At 33.8% G+C, this 20,460-nt stretch overlaps 1 protein-coding gene across 1 annotated transcript; it reads left to right on the top strand.

The window, feature by feature from the left end:
- The first annotated feature begins 950 nt into the window (after positions 1–950).
- LOC148626579 (uncharacterized) lies at positions 951–11,003 on the top strand. The gene is made up of 9 exons (XM_088570685.1): positions 951–1,187; positions 1,836–1,986; positions 3,205–3,329; positions 4,080–4,202; positions 5,125–5,228; positions 6,010–6,082; positions 7,824–7,885; positions 9,577–9,630; positions 10,111–11,003. The coding sequence occupies exons 2-9, from the start codon at positions 1,838–1,840 to the stop codon at positions 10,201–10,203; spliced, it is 783 nt and encodes a 260-aa protein (XP_088426811.1). The 5' UTR covers positions 951–1,187; positions 1,836–1,837; the 3' UTR covers positions 10,204–11,003.
- Positions 11,004–20,460: the final 9,457 nt, after the last annotated feature.

The raw sequence follows: 20,460 nt of genomic DNA, 5'->3' as shown, positions 1-20,460 counted from the left end.
TTGGCCAGCTAGGTTATATTAAAATATAGCTTTCGCCGAGTAATTACCCCTCGAAGGTTTAATCTAGGGCTGTAATTCAGTACACGATGTATGACAGTACGGGACAGTTCATCTAAGTGTTAATATGTAGTGTAGACGATACGAATGTATATTGTGTCAATCTACCAGTAATTACAATTAGTTCTACATGCAGTAACTGAATGAACAATTGATACATTGTATAATTTTAATTAGAATGATTTTATGTGGGGTGGAGGGATTAGCATATATAAGATAGGACTAGACGTGTGGCTATCGGTCCTGGAGAATTAGTGATAATTGAAAAATAGGACTAAATTACCATGAAAAATATCAAGGATCAAAAATTTATTTCTAGCGACTGATGTAAATCAAATATCTGCTCAATTGCAATCTTAAAAGATGATTGATTGATTGATTGTTGGAGTTTAACGCCCGAGCAGCAGTATTTCAGCTATATTCAGGCGATGTACATGAAAGGGATGATAAAATGAACATGAAATGATGATAAAATGAAAAAAAGGACACAAAGATAATAAAGGTCGACAAATTTTGATTGCCACAAGAAAAAGGGAGGATTTTGTTTTTGTTTCGTTGGATTTCGTTTTCTTACTTAACATAATTAATTCGCAAGATTGCCTTTTCGTTTCGTACGTCTCTCATTTACCAAATGGGTTCAGACTAAAAATCGCGTGAACAAAGCCACTTAATGTTTTACCTTAAAATGTTATATTTTTTTTTCGATAACTAGCATATGTAGCAGCATCAGAGATATGTATTGACATAAAGGCCGCTGTCTTCCAGCTAAGTAAATAAAAGTACAATTATTATAATTGATTGACAATTGATTCATGACTACCAAAACTTTCCTTTATGGACCCTCCCTTTTTAGACACTCATGCAATGTCACGTTTTGTTGTCACAAAGACCTTGCTACTGTGACGCCAAAGAAACAAGAAGTTTTTGACAACCCTCTGGCAATGAAAAATACTCTTTAAATCTTTGGAGCGATTCTGTTACAGTAACCATGGAATTGGTACGGCAATCTCCGGAACCTGTGGCGGTCACATGTTCATTGATCTGCTCATATGTATCATCACTCCATAGGATGTTGACGTAACAACGACCCTGACCGTTAATTATCTGGATAAGGTTTATCTTACGACCCGGTGAGTAAATATACACAACATATGCACATGGGGTATGCATGTACAACTTTATAGTAAAAATATATATAAAGATAATGTTTGTTATCAATCTTTTATAAATCACATACAAAACAAATTCAGAATGCTTTGTTACTGAGCAAAGATATATAAGTCTTTCATGTTTATATCAAATATATGCACAACCATGTACATGCTTTAAAGAAAAGGGGTTCGAAAACTTGTTCATTTAAACATACGTCGACGATTTCGACTCTAGTACGGAGTTCATCGATTTGATTTCCTTTTGAGTCGTACCTAAATCTATAGCATTTGTAGTTTAATTTATAATAGTTTATATAAACACTTTGTTTTCATTCATGTAACATGCTGTTTTGGATTTGAATATTCGAAATACGCAGGATGATGAAGAAATCATTACATATAACTCATGATATTTAATATATATACTGTACGTATTTTATTATCCTTGTACACAATTTCTTTCTTCAACTAAAGTATGGTATAAACGTTCTTGCTAGTTATCTTTCACAAAAGAGCACTCCAGTTTCCATGATTAGAGGGGGAAATACCTGGAGAATCCATGCGGCGTTTACAAGAGAGGTCCAAACGCAATATTTTCGCCTTTGAACTAACGTCTTTTTATGATAGGCATGGAAGGCAAGAATGCGGTTGTAACTGGATCTACTTCCGGTATAGGGCTTGGCATTGTACATCACCTCGCTAGCCACGGCTGTAATGTTATTGTAACTGGAATTGGTAAAGAGGCTACCATTCAACAAATAATGGAGGATTTCAAAAGGTATCAAAAATACAGAAACTTATTAGGGACATTACAAGAATGTATACATTTAACTGGTCTAAAACTAAACATTCTTGCGATCTATTTTAGGGTTAACCGGTCCATCAAGCACATGACTTTCTAAAAACAGGTCAAGTACAATGAACATGCAAAATTTTCTACTCATGGAATTCGGGATTGCAAGCAGTGGCTGATCATATACATCAAGTTGCACGTATATTCAAAACCAAGAATTTTAAGAGTATAAAACTAGAAGATACATAATAATTTTCTATCGGCTTTTAGGTGATAAACATACCAAATAAGGATAAAAGACATATAAAATAGGATTTTAAGTTTAACGGATTAATAATTTCAAGTAAAATAAAACGGAAAAACGCAGATTTAAAAAAAAAACACGAACATGTGCATAGATATTTTTTATGATAGAATAATTCTTTAAAGAGAAAATACACAGATTTTCTAAAAAGTCTCGATTGATAATATTGATGTTCAGTATGCATGTACATGTATATGGACCAAGGGAGACAACGCATGATAACGTGTGACTGTTTTCAATTTATTTCTCTTAAAGGACTCGTACATGTACATGTACATGTATAATTATCTACACTCCTGCCTCACTTAATAATTATTTCAAGTAATATTCCAACTGCATGAACATGTACATCGTACATGTATATCATAAACATGTTATTTGCCTGTTTTGTTTTTTGTTTTGTTTTGATTTTTTGTAATAAATGTTGACATTGTTTGGATGATTTCGTTTTTTTCTTTTGTAAATTGTAGCCAATTTTGATTTAAAAAAAACAGAACTGCCATTGGTTGCTATAAAGGGGTTATGGGTCGGCGTTACTATATATATGGAACCGATTAGTCGCATTAGAGATAGAGATCGTGAGTCTATGCATGTACCTGTGTATCTGGTCCGCTCTTTTTTTTCCATTTTGCTGGAGTCGGAGTTGCAAACCATGCATAATTATATTTAACTCAAGCGTCTACGGTTTCTATATAAATATATCTACAGTCACCATATGCATGTATGTGTATGCCATTTTGTTTCGCTTTTATGCTATTCATATGATGATATTAAATTTAATTTTGAATTTGTATATTTTGGGGCTTTCCACAGAATTCGTTCGACAATCTAGTCGCATTTGTCCAAGCATAATATGTTACCAGAGCTTATAGCGTCTGGGTGATTTTATTTGCATTTAGAAAATACAAAGACAGTGCCCACTTTGTACCGTGTGAGCTCACTAACGAGGTCGACATACAACAATTCTGCCGAACAGTGAAAGATATATTTTCGAATCGGGTGGATATTTTGATCAACAACGCTGGTAAGTAAGACATGTACTTACATATAGCAATTTATGGTTAGAAAACCTACTAATGTCAAGTATCAGTTCAGGTGAAAAGACCCTTACATTACAACAACGAAAGAACACAAAAAAATCAAAATACTGAAGCACTAATTCGAGAAGGACTTTCAACATACATGTATAAATTTAAACATTTTATTATCGGAATTGAAGATTCGATTAATTGTTCTTTAATGTCAAGCCCGTATGGCGACAAGAAATACTAAGACAAACCAAATATTTACATTTACAATACTCGTACATGTACAACGTTCCATTAGATTGATGGTTCCAAAATACATGAATATTTTCTAAACAGTTACTCTCACTTAAATATGCGGATTATACTTTCAAGACTTATCATTTAACTTCGTAGACACCTCAAGTATTATGAAATTACGTTTTGATAGAAAGATTAAATAGAAATGTATGCCTTACAATACCACAAGTTCTCTAGCTAGCGTACACATAAAAACAAAATTAAACTTGTGAAATTAAAAAACAAGATATCATATCGAAATAAATATATTCTATTCCTCATGAAAAACTGCTACGACTTTTAAATGTTTTATATGCAGAGATCTACATGTGCATTTACTGTTCTTATCTTTTAATATTATCAACCACACATAGGTACAAAAACACGAACTGTTTAAAACTTATTGCTTTATATAGCTTGGTTTACTTCAAAGCATTTCTCTGCTTAATTCCAATGGCATGTACATGTAGGTATACAGTATCCATCGCTTATTGAAGACTTTCCCCAGGAAATATGGAATAAAATGATGGCGATAGGATTGACAGCACCATATCGTCTGATACAGGAATTCCTTCCTGCAATGAAGACTAATGGTAGTATTCTCAATAACATCTTTTGTTTATACAGGTGCACGCCCAAGGTCAAAAAGGTCTTTCATGATCCATTGCAATCTCTTGCATTGGAGTTACATTCGTTGCTTTTACTCCTCTGACTCTTCAAGTTAGTGCAATACATTCGAGGATTTGAAGTAACATGCCATGTGAGATTTTTTTTCATCCTGATGCACAGAATAATCTTTTAACCAGAAAGCAGTTATATGCGGATGAGATTAGACAATCTCCGAAACAGAGGTCCTTGTATCTTCTACGTCAATCAAACAGGGACGATGGAGCTACAAACCTCTGTTTCGGAGATAGATTTAAGATTGGATTAATTGTTTCATACAATCCTATTTAGTTCTTGTTCGTAGTACGTACCTCAACTTATATCTGTTTGATAAATGTTCTAATGTTTTAGATAATTATGCAACTCGTGTGTACACTGCAGCAAGCAATTAATCCTACGACAATTTCAAACAATTACAATTGTTGAACATGCAAGTAATGTGGTACATTTTTGTATATTGAAAAAATGGGAATTCTTCATTAGAAGTTGGAACTTGATTATGTTTTAAATTGCTGATATAATTGTTTGTATCAATATAAAATGGTACTTTCAAAGTAAAGAAATATAGTATAAAAAGAAGAAATGTACCGTGCAGAAGTAAGGTAAAGTGAAATCAAATACACGCGTAATTTTAAAAAGTTTAAACCCCCATAACAGTGTAATAATGAAGTTAGTATAAGCAGTGTATTCAGAATATGACATTTCTATAATCGGGGTTTGAACCCATACATGTATCTTTCAATTGTCATCGTAAATGTAGTTTTTGTTCCCCATTCTTCTACACGGATTTAATCTTGTACTGTTATATGTCTTCTTTTCAATTACATGTAGTTTTATTTTCTTTCCCAGGTTGGGGAAGGATCGTCAACATATCATCCATCATGGGCATAATCAGCTCTTCCGGGCGAACACCCTACAGTGTTTGTAAATCTGGTCTGATTGGATTAACAAAGGTACTACTTAAAAATACACCGAGATTATAACCATACTAATGTAACATATAAAGATTGTAGAGTTACCTCTCTTTTTTCACTGGACAGTGGCGCCTCAACTCGCTGCTTATAGAACGGGCGGTACTATGCATACAATAGTATATTGCAAAAAAAAGTAATATGTATTATTATGTATACAGTATAGAATATTGTAGTTTATTTTGTAATTGACCATCACACATTTACTGAAAGATATAATTTAATGTCAAAGAGTTTCATTATAACGACTATTGAAACTAAAGGCATCGCATGTAATCACTATCCTGATGTTGATGTATAAATGACACATCTTTCCAGTTGATTTGAAATAAAAGATTGTAGCTATTAAAAGTAGTGCTCTTTATATTAAAAATCAGACAGGAAAGGGATTGATGCATGTCAAAATTAAAACCAACAAATTCACTTTTATATCTAATTCAAAAATACTTACAGTCCATATAACCAGCCATTTTAGTTGTTGCACTTTCGGGATAAAAATATATATAGATTACATGTATGTAATTGTACTTTGGAAGAATTGGTTTGATTTGGTTTATTTAAGTGGAGGTATGGTTTACTCAATAATGTAAATATAGCATTTGTAGACGGAAAACAGCATTGTTTGTTCGGTGAGTTTTTGAATACCATGAATCACCTCTGCTGTATGCAACGTCTGAACTTTATATGGACTGGGTCTTCTTATTACAAGGCTGAAATGACGTATGCCCAGACATAATAATATACATGTAGTCTTGTTTTGTAGGGTGTCGCTTTAGAAACAGCCTCGTATGGTGTCACATGTAATGCTATTTGCCCAGGGTTCACGGATGCACCAAGTAAGTTTTTCGTCCATGTTCACGGATGTACCAAGTAAGTTTTTTGTCCAGGGTTTACAGATGCACCAAGGAAGTTTTTTGTCAAGGGTTGACGGATGTACCAAGTAAGTTTTTTGTCCAGGTTTCACGGATGCACCAAGTAAGTTTTTTTTGTCCAGGTTCACGGATGTACCAAGTAAGTTTTTTGTCCAGGGTTTACGGATGCACCAAGTAAGTTTTTTGTCCAGGGTTGACGGATGTACCAAGTAAGTTTTTTGTCCAGGTTTCACGGATGCACCAAGTAAGTTTTTGTCCAGGGTTCATGGATGCACCAAGTAAGTTTTCGTCCAGGGTTGACGGATGTACCAAGTAAGTTTTTTGTCCAGGGTTAACGGATGTACCAAGTAAGTTTTTTGTCCAGGTTTCACGGATGCACCAAGTAAGTTTTTGTCCAGGGTTCATGGATGCACCAAGTAAGTTTTTGTCCAGGGTTGACGGATGCACCAAGTAAGTTTTCGTCCAGGGTTGACGGATGTACCAAGTAAGTTTTTTGTCCAGGGTTGACGGATGTACCAAGTAAGTTTTTTGTCCAGGGTTGACGGATGTACCAAGTAAGTTTTTTGTCCAGGGTTCACGGATGCACCAAGTAAGTTTTTGTCCAGGGTTCATGGATGCACCAAGTAAGTTTTCGTCCAGGGTTGACGGATGTACCAAGTAAGTTTTTTGTCCAGGGTTGACGGATGTACCAAGTAAGTTTTTTGTCCAGGATTGACGGATGTACCAAGTAAGTTTTTGTCCAGGTTTCACGGATGGACCAAGTAAGTTTTTGTCCAGGGTTCATGGATGCACCAAGTAAGTTTTTGTCCAGGGTTGACGGATGTACCAAGTAAGTTTTTTGTCCAGGGTTGACGGATGTACCAAGTAAGTTTTTTGTCCAGGTTTCACGGATGTACCAAGTAAGTTTTTGTCCAGGGTTCATGGATGCACCAAGTAAGTTTTTGTCCAGGTTTCACGGATGCACCAAGTAAGTTTTTGTCCAGGTTTCACGGATGCACCAAGTAAGTTTTTTCCAGGGTTGACGGATGTACCAAGTAAGTTTTTTGTCCAGGGTTGACGGATGTACCAAGTAAGTTTTTGTCCAGGTTTCACGGATGCACCAAGTAAGTTTTTTCCAGGGATGACGGATGTACCAAGTAAGTTTTTTGTCCAGGGTTGACGGATGTACCAAGTAAGTTTTTGTCCAGGTTTCACGGATGCACCAAGTAAGTTTTTGTCCAGGGTTCATGGATGCACCAAGTAAGTTTTTGTCCAGGGTTGACGGATGTACCAAGTAAGTTTTTTGTCCAGGGTTGACGGATGTACCAAGTAAGTTTTTTGTCCAGGTTTCACGGATGCACCAAGTAAGTTTTTGTCCAGGGTTCATGGATGCACCAAGTAAGTTTTTGTCCAGGTTTCACGGATGCACCAAGTAAGTTTTTGTCCAGGTTTCACGGATGCACCAAGTATGTTTTTTTGTCCTTTTAATTTTTACCATTTAACATTCATGTAAATTTCAAAGCGAATCAATATCCAGTAAATTGGATGAGGTTTATAAATGACTTTTGATGAGTAGAGTGAGCTTAAATTAGTGTAATACGATCAAGTATAGCGTATCTTTACTCAAAACTTAGTAAAATAAATGTTCTCTTCTCCAAAGTTGTAAGGTTATTTTGTTTTGTTTGTCATGGTTTGTTATAACTAGGTGTATGTATTCGTTTTTCAGTTTTCTACAACAAAGTTGAAACGTATGCTGCCGAACGTTCTCTCAGTTTTGAAAAGGCGAAGGTAAGAACAGAAGAAAGAAAAACCTGGCCTTGATGCAAAAACATTTCGACATTCTTCAGTGTTATAAAATTGTCTTTACAAACGATCGTTCAAGCAAATTATTTAATTCTGATATTACGTCCTTAAAAGGCTTTGAGACCACAACTGTTGTTGATTTTCGACTGCTGTTTGAGCAGCACGCGACCTATTGGGCGTGGCTTGTGTGTGTGTGTGTGTGTAAATTACTGCCCACCTAAATCTTATAAACAAACATACATAACATTCTGATGTGCATCAGCTCAGTATCGTTAAAGAACATCAAATTCATTTTAATAAAAATATTAGACGTTATGTTTCAGAAAAGTTATATTATATTCATAAAAATCACTTACGCGCGTACATAGTAGTACTCGCAACAGGCGCCATCATGTATGAAAACAAACAATAACAATTGTCAATGAATGGAACTTTTCAGTCCAGGCGTTGTACATTGTACCTATCCATATGTGACTTTATAATACAAACAACTACTGCCATATCTAACATAATTCTACTTAATTTGCGCTTCCTTTCATTATAAATTATTATAGAAAGCACTAAGTTTCACTACCGACCATTTCAACTGACATAGCGTAAAGTGTACAGCCAAATATGGCGCGTCAAAGGTTACCGTAATAGTCCTATTAAAATCGAAATAAATGCACTGCGGGATAGTCGATGAGCACTCGTGACAAACACTTCCGCGAGTTACATACATGTATGTATAGAGTTTTTGGTAGATCAACATCACTTTCCTCGCGGAAGTATGCAATATGCGTGTTCATCGACTACTCCATGGTCTATTCATATTCAAATGTGAATAAAAAATAGTGATTGCAGTAACTTAAAGACTGACTTGTACATGTCAGTAATTACGCAACTAAATTTGATTTAAAAAATATGTTTTAAATTTAATTTAGTTGCCGACTTTGCCTACATGTGTATCCGCAATTTTTCCGTTAGGGTCACATTGGTATGATATTTCCATTCACCATGACTTTGAATTAACGGTTCTTTGAGTTTACGTCATTTGTCGAGTTCTCTTAAAAATATTGCAAAATTTGTTTATTTATGTTTGTTAACTTGTAAAAATAGTTGGTTTTTGACAAATTGTCAGAAAGTAATATATTTGTTCTTCAACAAGTCTTCCCTAATTTGGTAATTTGGTGTGTTCCTAGCCACGAAAGAACAAAAAAAAGTCCAAAACAGATGCTTACATTGTGTATATAATTACTACAACCGTTTTTCTGTCCATTGCTTTCTTTATATCAAGCTCGATGATTCTTTGGTTTACAGACTGAGTATTTAAACTTCCAAGTCCACCAGTCTATAATGGGCATTCGTCCAGAACACGGATGATGAACTAAAACACCGCTCATGCAAATTATTTTAAACTTCAACGCAATGCACAAAAGATGCACTGGTAACTTTCAACGCATTACTAGCTACTTTTTGCAATGTTTTTTTTCAGTTGTAATCATAGTTTCCATTACGTTTTTCATTATGTGTTGTATGTGATGCAATGAAGAGTTACTTTGAAGTAACTCTATATCTCCGAACTTTGAACGTGGTTTTTAATAAACTAAGTTGTGTTTTCATTAGTTTTGAGAGATGTAAGTGACAAAAAACATGTCAGAACTATGACGATTAACACATTTAGGAATTCTTTTCAGGTAGAAGTTTTTAAAGAGTTGAATCCACACAAGAAACCAATTACCGTTCAAGAGGTGCGTTAATATTGGTTAAAAACTATTTCATAAAGAAACTTTCACACATTTTTTGCATCAAATGATTCCATTGTGCACCTATGTTTTTCACCTGAATTACTTTTGGGGTTTCCTATATAGTTTCTACGGGAGCTTTATCACCAAGTGAGGTTTGCTTAGTTTTTTCTAGTTTCTCTAACTTTTCTGTCTCCCGCGCACCACCCCTTATATTTAACCAGCTATATCCTTCTCACCCAACTCCCTACCACTTGTCTCCCATGTCCCTACCTCTTGTCTCCAAGCTCCCACTTCCTTGTCTTCAATCTTCCTTTATTGTTGCCATCATCCTCTCTCGCTTTACTACAATGACATGTGTTCACCATCAATTAGTAGAATAGTGCAAACGCCTTCTATACTAGAATTAGATCGAAATGTAGGGAATACCTTCATATCTGTTTTATTTTAGAAATTACATATACAAGTTATTATTTTGTCTTATAGATTGCTGAACTTGTTGGATTTCTATGCACGACTGGTGCTGACAGCATGACAGGTTCCCCTATAGTAATTGATGCTGGGTTCACTGTATCGTAGAATTAAATTGCACGAGAAAAAAATAGTATTTGAACATTGTCTATTTTGTGCTGTAATTCCAATTCGTTATTATGCATTCGAAAATAAAGTTTGGAGATTATAGGAATCACCCCGTCTGTCCGTCCGTCCGTCCGTTCGACCGTCCGTCCGCCAGTTTGTCCACATTTCTCGTCAACGCAACTCCTTTTTAACCGCCCAAGGGATTTTGATGAAATTTTATAGGAAGGTTTGGCCACATATGTTGATGTTCATGAAGGAGTATGGTTACCGTTGGACGACTTGGAATGGAGATTATCTAACTTTAGAGTTTTACATATTAAAACCTCGTCAACGCAACTCCCCCTTAATCACTCCAAAAATGTTCATGAAATTTATGGGAAGGTTGGACAAGATATGTAGATATGCATAAAGGAATATTATTAATACTTACCGTCCGGCAACTCCAAAGGGAGATAATCCACCTTGAGAGTTTTGCGTGTTGAAACCCTGTCAGTGCAAATTCTTCTAAACTGCTTAGGGGAATTTATGCGTTATGGGGTTATACATGTAACATCATTTTACGCGGGGGTACGTTCTTTGTGTGCGGAGCAAGTTGTATTACGTTTATATGTGTACACACGTGTGTGTGTGTGTGTGTGTATGTGTGTGTATGTGTGTGTTTCTATTTCTTTAATACCAGTAAGCTATTTTATTTGTATGTTTGTCAGGCATACAATGTACATTAAGATTCTCTTCAGTAATGAGTGGTTTAAGATAAATTTTCCATTTTAGATGGTTAAATAAAAAAAATCAACATGCCAGCTTTGCATCTTTATTAGTAAAATTTGGGGGAAAATATGTTTCTTTATTAAAACTTCTTTATTACATAAACAACAAAAGTTAACTTACATATCTCAGAATAAATCTGCGGTTTTCAAAAATAACCATCTCCTTTAAATAATGTAAGGTAAAAAAAATAAACTAAAACAACAAACACACACACCATAAAACTTATCCAATTCTCCATGATATACCTAAACATACATGTACAACACATATTCACAATTAGATATCCAATTGAACGTTCGCAGTTACTGAAAGCTAGCACATATACATTTATATATCAGCAACAAGGAACATGTTTATGTTCGGATGATGTAAAACAGACCATGCATCCTTAAGTATATAAAGCACAAATAAAAACAAAACACACACACACACACACACACACACACACACACACACACACACACACACACACACACACACACACACACACACACACACATTTAAACGACTTCAAAGCATTAATAACAAGGTATATAAAGCTGCAAATCGTTAAATATAAGACTGATATAACACGCATTTTCCGACGCAGTCGGTATAGTTTCGCTTTTTACCCTTTAACCTTAAAGACGCTCTTCCATGGAAACGCAATGCAAGTCATTTGATCGCAATTAGTTTCCCGATCGACCAAATACTTATAACTTAGTGGCGTTTGAAAAAAACTATCGAAAATTTAAATTGCGTACCGTGCGTAATTTCCTGAATGAAATGTAGAAAATTATAATTAAAAAGAACAAATTTTACTGCGTCGTCTATCTTTTTTATAGATAGTACTGGTTTATAAATATCGGAACATTTTATAAAGTATGCATGTTCATATTAAGTTAGATATGCATGACATAAATATTATCTAAATAACCTTGAAAACACCAAATGATCAAGATTAAATTATCATGACCAGAATTAAATAAAATGTTGATGGTTTCAAACTTTTATATTCAGTCCTACTTACCCAGCACGTTTTAAATTGTAGTTAAAATAATAATAATTGAAAAAGTTATTTAAATACCATTTTTATTTAAAAAGGAATAATTTAAATCTTTTTTTTATTTAAGAAACAGTAACGTAACTATGATATCTAACCAGCAGATGTCGTGAAATTATTTTAAAATAAAGTTTAATTTTCATGTATGTTATGCCTCAGCAGTTCAGTCCATCTGTGTAAAATTTTACATCATCATCATAAAACACGAACTAGAGAAAATAACACTGGTAAGTTTTGTTAAATTATGATACTTCATATGTAAATACATTGTTGCTTTATTTTTTATACACCGCCGCACGAAGGGGCGAGGTATTATAGGATTATATGATACCCTCCGAAAAGATGCGTGTCCGTCCGTCTGCCTGTCTGTATGTCCGTCCCGACGATTTCCGATGATAACTTGAAAATGTATTTTTTTTAAACTTTGCACAGTTGTTATATACCATGAAAAACCGCTTAATTCAAACTTTCACAAAATAACAAGGTATATAAAGCTGCGAACTTGACTTTCTATGAGCAACTCGGCGGGTGTTTCTAGAAAAGAGGACGTTACCCTATCGGTGCACCTGGTCCATGCACCCAGTTTTAAGTGGAGCCTGAGTTGCTCATTTGCTTTTGTTACTTTGTATGTATGATTTTAGTTACTTTGGGTCTGTGTTGTATATGTCTGTTTTCCATGTCTGGTCTTTGTCCCTGGATTACATTCTTTTGATTACCGCTATAACCATACTGCAGTTTTCAAGTTAGGTCATTTTGAACATTTCATCTTCATTTTTTTCACTATTTAGTGGCCGGGTATTCCATTTATGTCATTTTTTATCCTTGTGTAGTTGATTATAAGCTGTGCTTGTATTACCATATAATTCTTAGACAGAGCCCATATGAAAATCGAAAATAATAACCGAAGAAAATAACATTGCGTTGTGAACTTACAGTATGGATTTGTATAGTGCCAGTGAAATGCAATTCGGACGCGTTAAGGTTTGTACGCCGAAAACGTTTTTTTCATGTTTTTTTATTTCATTGTTTACCAAGGTCATGTTTATTTCTTTTGTCATATCTTCCTAAATGAAGTGTATTTAGTAATACTAATATCCTTGAAGTTCCTCCTCTTTGTCTATCCCTGTGTCCATTGGTAACATCCATGTAAACACTCAAAAAGTGAAAGATGGGGTTTTCATAAAACTCGGTACAATCATGATTCATATACTTGTAGTACTATCTACTGACAATCATGATTCATATGCTTGTAGTACTATCTACTGTTATTTGGTACAATCATGATTCATATGCTTGTAGTACTATCTACTGTTATTTGGTACAATCATGATTCATATGCTTGTAGTACTATCTACTGTTATTTGGTACAATCATGATTCATATGCTTGTAGTACTATCTACTGTTATTTGGTACAATCATGATTCATATGCTTGTAGTACTATCTACTGACAATCATGAGTCATATGTTTGTAGTACTATCTACTGTTATTTGAATTGCTTGATTGTTTTCTGTAGTATCGCCTTAAAAACTTGAAAGTTGAATAATGTTTTAGAGATTTATCTCTTTTTTTTAGTTTCTATGTGTAATATGAGGCAAGTGTAACCTGTAAGTGGACGAAGCTGATAAATAGATATTTAAAAATATTCTTGTTGCTATTTTGCCCCTCTTTTCGCTTGATGAAACTTCTCGCTAATTAGTGAAGCCGCGGTATTACTTGGTGTTCAAACTTTATGCCAGAAAGGCCTAATCTTATGGCATGTCGGAAACGAAAAGAAGTAATTTTGTATGGGAAGCTCCGAAAGACTGGCTTCTCGTCAGACTGAAGTCAGACTTTCAGTGCTTCCAAGCTATGAATTTATTATGCATTTAATACCTCTATTATTGTATGTTTGTTTGAAGATCTAAAAAATGTATATGGGAATGTGTTTGTACATATAATAATGTTTAAACGAATATTATACCCTCGTGCACGTAAAAATGGACATATACCTACTTTTGATAATTATTCAATGTGTTTTAGCATCAAATATGACTTGTGATAAAAGTACACGAAATTCTTACTTTGAACGATAAATTATTTATGTAAGTAAACCCTATTTGTTACTAATAGTACAACATGTGACCTGTATGGAAGGCAATATAAATGCCATCTGGATATATTTTTCATTATCCGACGGTTGATGCTTTTATCATTTATCATGTGATGATACTTAATTAGTCATTTATGTACTGATGCATCATTCAACATCCGTTTGATTATACTTTTATCATCTGTGTGATGATATTTTATTATTAGTGTGATGATATTTAATCATCGGTGTGATGATACTTTATTATTAGTGTGATGATATGTAATCATCAGTGTGATGATACTTTATTATTAGTGTGATGATATTTAATCATCAGTGTGATGATACTTTATGATTAGTGTGATGATACCTTTTCATAAGTAAGTGTGACGATACTTTGTGACTAGTATAATGATATTTCATCATCATGGTGATGATACTTTATGATTAGTGTGATGATACTTTATGATTAGTGTGATGATATTTATCATATGTGTGATGATACTTTATCATTAGTGTGACGATACTATATTGTTAGTTTATTGTAATGATAGTATGATGGTACTTCATAAAATGTGATGATACTTTATCATTATTGCAATTACAATAACCAGTCAAGAATAATTTCAAGATATATAGCAGATGCAAGGAAATGAACATAAGAAGAGTTGTTTTTATGACCTAACAAATATACTTGAACAGTTTCATTAATAACCTGAAGATATATTGAATCACCCAGTACCTGGTTTTTAGGCAGAACCATACTTAAGTACTACGTGCATATCCCATTTAGACAAACTGTCTTCACATAATGAAAATCATACTCAATCATAAGGCGGCTATTGCGGCACCATAGTCCTGATTTGCCGCGCTACCAGATATAGAAGGTACCAACAGGTTCAAGAGTTTTGATTGAAGGTTACAGTGTAGCACATACAATGTATGTTGTTCCAAACAGAAAGTGCAAATGTGGAGCATTGTACTGAAGATAATTAGTTTTAAAGTCAACAAGGTAAAATATTTATGTGTACATGTAATAAAACAGTGTCACGACAAAGTTTTGTTTATGATCAATGATGATAATATTATATTTAAGAATAATACAATTACCTTTAAAGTATCAATTCAAAAAGGTATCAATATCGGTAATACAATTGTACTTTTGGAGATATATCTGCATGGCAGTGTAATACGTTCCCCTCTCCTCCAAGATTGTCTTGTATTGGTTCTGCATAGCTTGTTTATCAATATAAAATCTTAAAGTTTATGCATGCACGATGTTGTTATATTATTTCTGGTTTGCGACCGAATTCATACAGTTAAGGTAAGTTATTTTCTACCTATGCCTCAAAAATTAAGTGCCGAAATTGCTTGATCGTAATGATTTTATGAGTAAATTATTTACCTGTTTAATTATTCGGGTTTACTCGATTACTTCTCTCTTGATGATATTGCATTGACAGATATATGATTTTCTTCCAACTATGGCTATAAACAATGGGTTTGCATTTTTATTAACCGGCTCATCGGAGGTCAAGACATACATGCATTTTTTTATTGTCCAGGGATACATATATACATCACTCGTCCCAATGTCAAGCGAGAAAAATGATCGTGAACAGACATTATTTATTGCACTTTGACTATGAAAGGAGAATAAAAATCGAGAACGATAAATTTGATACTTTTCTATATATTCAGCAAACCTGTAACTTTTACAAAGATATAAAGGGTGTCTGCATGCCAAAATAATTACCATTTGCAAATAAATGGAGTAATACATTGTTGATTTTGATAAACCATTTTTCAGAACTTGTAAAAGGCAACATATCGTCCGGTTTATTATGTTATGCATGTTCGTTCACATATTACATTAATAATGAACAATAAAACATATTCAATACTATTGTCCCGTGGTTATTGGCCACTAAGAATTAGACTATGAATCTTTAATTAGCTAAAACATTAAGAAAAAAAAACCAAAGCCGTGTACTACACGTTACACGCAATGCTGGTACCAGGCAAGTGTATATAAATCGAACGTTTGCCAGTACCAGTCCACATAAAATTCAGACACTGCCAATGGCGAAGAAAAATCCACCAAACAAACGATGTTTTTTTCAGTCTACATATGCTCTACTTTCACATAATAACAATCTTTTCTACATTCAGATCTGCACTTTTTAGAAAATCATACGTTCATCTCTCACTAAAATCAACCAAATGAAGCCAAATCAAGAACGATAACTATTGCAAAGTGCAAACGTTCATGTACAATCTATATAATTTTTATCTCAAAAGCGCAACAACCAAATGAAAAACTAAGACTGGTTATGTGATCAGTAACTGTTTCTGAAGAAGAAATAAAACTGAATTATGTGGGTTTTTGACATGCATGTATCACCTTCTGTCTGATTTTTAGAAAGACTAATACTTAATATTATCTGAAAAATGTTTCATAAATAAAACAAATGACACAATTAATACTCAATATCCTTTGCAAATGTTTCGACAGACAGTCTTGAATTCATTTTTAAAATTTGCAGTTTTGCTAAGATGGTTGAAAAATAACAAAATCTTAATTTCCAACGTTGACACCTGTTTTCACTCGGTTCACGATAATTTCTTGATCTCGATTGGCAGTGTACATGAAGGTATACGCATTTTGACATAATATTCAAAGTATCAATTTTGCCTAATTGTGAACCAAACCATTTTTTATCAAGACATGTGCTCGGCACGTGAAAATAAGGACTAATATAATGCCTATAACATTCAGACGATGCCCCCTTATCTCTTTCCACAACGCATAAAATCGACGTACAGTTGCTTTTGGTGATAATTTCAATCGCTAGTCTTTATGGCTGCATCCTATATTTATGTTCATGTATTTTAGTAGTCTAATTACTAAAGAATACTCATTCGTTCCTATGAAGAAATTCTTAAAGATAATAGTCCGAGGGTTTTAGTCATCAATAATCAGATTACTTTTTTTGTTTTAAATTGTTCAGACAGACAAAAAAAGTAGAAACGTGTTCGTATTTTCAAGGGTACTTTTCAGCCACTATAAACACAAATTTAGATTGATGAGTGTATGCAATTTTCGTTGTGTATATAATTGTCTATTTAATTGTATGTGATGACCTGTTTGGTTTTATTCTTGCGTTTGATTAATTTCGCTTTCAGAAAACTCTACTGTTTCTATGGTCATCTTTGTTCTTACCGTTTCAATTCTTCAGATTTTTCTTTTATCTCGAATAAGTAAACACGAATAATTTAAACTACACTTAGTAAGACAATCAATCCGTCTGGCTTGGTTTTGCCTCTATCGTTATTCTGTCTGCACATAAGATAATTTTTCTGCAATAAGAGGTCAAAGTTCAGAGGTCAAAATTCATTGTATAAATGCACCAAAATAACCAGTAATTTAACTTTCCCGGTTGCTTCGTTACAAGAGTAAGTTTTCTTATCATATAGGTAGTTAATTTATAAGTACGTTCTTTATTTTACTTCGTGCATGTATTTATTTTACCTTTTTATCGGCCTTCCTTTGTTGTTTTTGTATTTCATTTATGTTTGGCATTGCATACATGTATATAATTGTGTGCTTTCTTGTTGTAATCTCCTTTTTTCTAACTGAAATACATGTATTTTACTTTCCTCTATTAATGTATTGTACAGAGAAATCTATTTGTACCGAACATTGAGGATATTCGTTGCTCATGTTCAGCCATTTTTGGCTATTCCAGGTTTATATTATCAAAAAGTACATTTAAAGAAACTTTGTTACTATTATCATTAGGTTAATTGTTCATATGAACCTTTTTCTGACAACGACATTTTATAGATCCCTAGTCTTCCATTTATTCCAAATCTTAAAGCAACATGCAATTAGTTACTCAAGCTTTAGAATGAGATTTAGGCAGTATCTTTTTGTATTTCAATGTTGTAGTTGTTTTTGTTTCTCAAGATATATTTTGTTATGGAATAAATTTCAATATTTTTTCGTAAAATATATTAAATATTTTAATGCTCTTTTTCTGATTAGTTTCGTGCTAGTTTCTATACTTAAGCAATATGTAATGATGTTCACCGCAGCCGGATTTAGATGAACGATTGCATTAAATTGGCTCTCCAGTGTATGTTTAGTGATTAAAGCAAAATGCAAAGGGTTTCTATTGAATCTCAACCTTGAAATTTTATTAAAATACCTTTTTAGGATTTGATTTTGAAAATAAGTTATAATGTAATCAAGTATTTTTAGATAATTTATGTACAGTCATTTATTAAACTTTCGACACTGAAACCTGGTATAACCTAACTCTGCATAAATTAGAAATTTGTTTTAACCTGTCCATTTCTGAAGTTCCTTTATAATTTCTGAAGTCCACCTTTATTTAAGAAGAACTTGTTTTTTTGACTTCTGAAAACCGAACACCTATTTAAACCGCACAAATATTTCTGGCCTTGAGGGTTTCGATAAGGCAGGTTTTACAATAAGTAACGGTCTAGTGATTGTCTACACAAATCAGTTATATTGACAGCAATCAGTTACATATATCATCAATGTAACCTGTTTTGAACCTTGACCTTTCTCTGACCTTTCAGATCGTGTAATCAAAACGAGCATTGTATACCACAACAGGTGTTAATCGTGGCTTGATATATTCCATAATATTTACAATGCATCTTAAGTATCTTGAGTATACAGATATTATATTTAAAAGATAAAATACGAAAACTGTTTGTCATGTACCCTGAACGACAAAGAGATTAACGCTTGAGTTATTTATCACGTTTTGATATTTTTAATTAATGAATCATTTACTATGGCGACATAAAATGGTCTGATCGGACTTCCAACGGTATCACATGAAAGTAGATAATATGATCTGACGTAGAACACAGGAAAGGATCGGATCTTGCCAGTTCCCACCATACGTCTATGTGTATACCTAATCGCTTCACCCCTTCCCCCGCCCCTCCCTAACGAGATCTAACATATATTGAGCACAATTATATTTATTTTTTACTGTGTTAAAAAACTTTAAAAAGCTGCCAATGGTAGAGGCATTGTGCATATTGTTCAAATAAATATGATAATTCTCTGTGTCTGATAAGTGTCATCGAAGCTGCACAACGCTGTTTCACTAGCTCTGATGTTTGGATGCTGAATGATCAAAATAGAAATACAATGCCCGTCTTTTATATGAGTTGGAAACAGCACATTTAACTCTTTTCCTTATCTTGTCTATGGCCTCCCATTCACTTTTAGCTTCATGTCAGTAACGCCTCATTAATATCTTACTCCAAATTAAACGAGGTTGGCTTAACCATAAAACATCTATTTTCATGTCACTTTCAGGACATATTACAAATGTGTGACTTTCCTTAACAAGATCATTTTTTACAAGCTGAATGATTAAATATAAATGAGGGATTAATATTTGATTTCCTTCTCAATTGTGGCCATCATGTCATATGAAACATTTCTCTCTTTCCTAGGCGTCTTATTTCAACTCTTCAGTAATAAAAACCAAGATGTTGACTCCTACCTCTGGGCCATTATACAATATTCAACCAATAAACCAGATTGTCTGATGACCTAAAATAAACCAATGAATGTGAAACAACCTTGGAATGAATGATTCCACTGCTTTCTCATATATTCTCCAGGGAAAAAGCTCAATTTAAAATTGACTAGCAAGTTCATTTCTCTATTCATTACTTCCATAGTTGGGGCGGAATGACACTAAGGTTGACTTCTGTTGGACACAGTCTTCTGAAGTACGGACATATTTGATGACATTCCAGTGGTGTCAGAATGGATCCTATTGTTCTCTGGCCTTTGCTTAACTAGGGTGACGGTTGGTGAGAGGGCGCGTCCTGTATTCTCTGCACGGATTTCTATACTGTCAGTCGTAGTCGAAGCTGATGTATTAATTGAAATATAATGGTCATAATTGTTGTCTTTGATCACAATGCGGACTCCTTAGCTCTTGATGGCATCGAATCTGTTTCGGAAAGGGTGGTTTTCAGTTCGGAAGCTAGACTTAATCGCAGGCCTTGCCTGCAAGTATTTATTTGGTAACATGCGGGGTCTCATGATCATTTTATTGTAGAGTGGCAAAGCTTTGAAACGATTATTTTCTGGATTTACTAACGTGTTTTGAAATATATAAATGAAGCATGTAATACTGTATAGCGCAAAACGTGCGGTACAATCTTAAGGAGGTGGACCTAAGGTAAAGGAAATAACTCTTGAAATCACTGATATGTTTGTATTGTATTCAATTTCACCACTGCCTTTCAAGCTTTCCTTTGATACAGAATGAAATAAGTCTGAGTTACTTTGATGCTTACATGACATTGGTAT

The sequence above is a fragment of the Perna viridis genome, chromosome 2, assembly GCF_037379345.1.
Source record: "Perna viridis isolate PV_CMFRI_1.1 ecotype Kerala chromosome 2, ASM3737934v1, whole genome shotgun sequence".
Lineage (NCBI taxonomy): Eukaryota > Metazoa > Mollusca > Bivalvia > Mytilida > Mytilidae > Perna > Perna viridis.
The sequence above is the reverse complement of the archived record's forward strand: the minus strand, read 5'-3'. Positions and strand labels throughout refer to the sequence as shown.

What these genes read in the sequence shown, in the direction of transcription:
- LOC148626579 (XM_088570685.1), top strand. Translation starts at nt 1,838, where the DNA reads ATGGAAGGCAAGAATGCGGTTGTAACTGGATCTACTTCCGGTATAGGG. An exon ending in AGGGTTCACGGATGCACCAA is followed by an intron (nt 6,083 to 7,823) that starts GTAAGTTTTTCG and finishes TTCGTTTTTCAG; the next exon opens with TTTTCTACAACAAAGTTGAA. An exon ending in TCAGTTTTGAAAAGGCGAAG is followed by an intron (nt 7,886 to 9,576) that starts GTAAGAACAGAA and finishes AATTCTTTTCAG; the next exon opens with GTAGAAGTTTTTAAAGAGTT.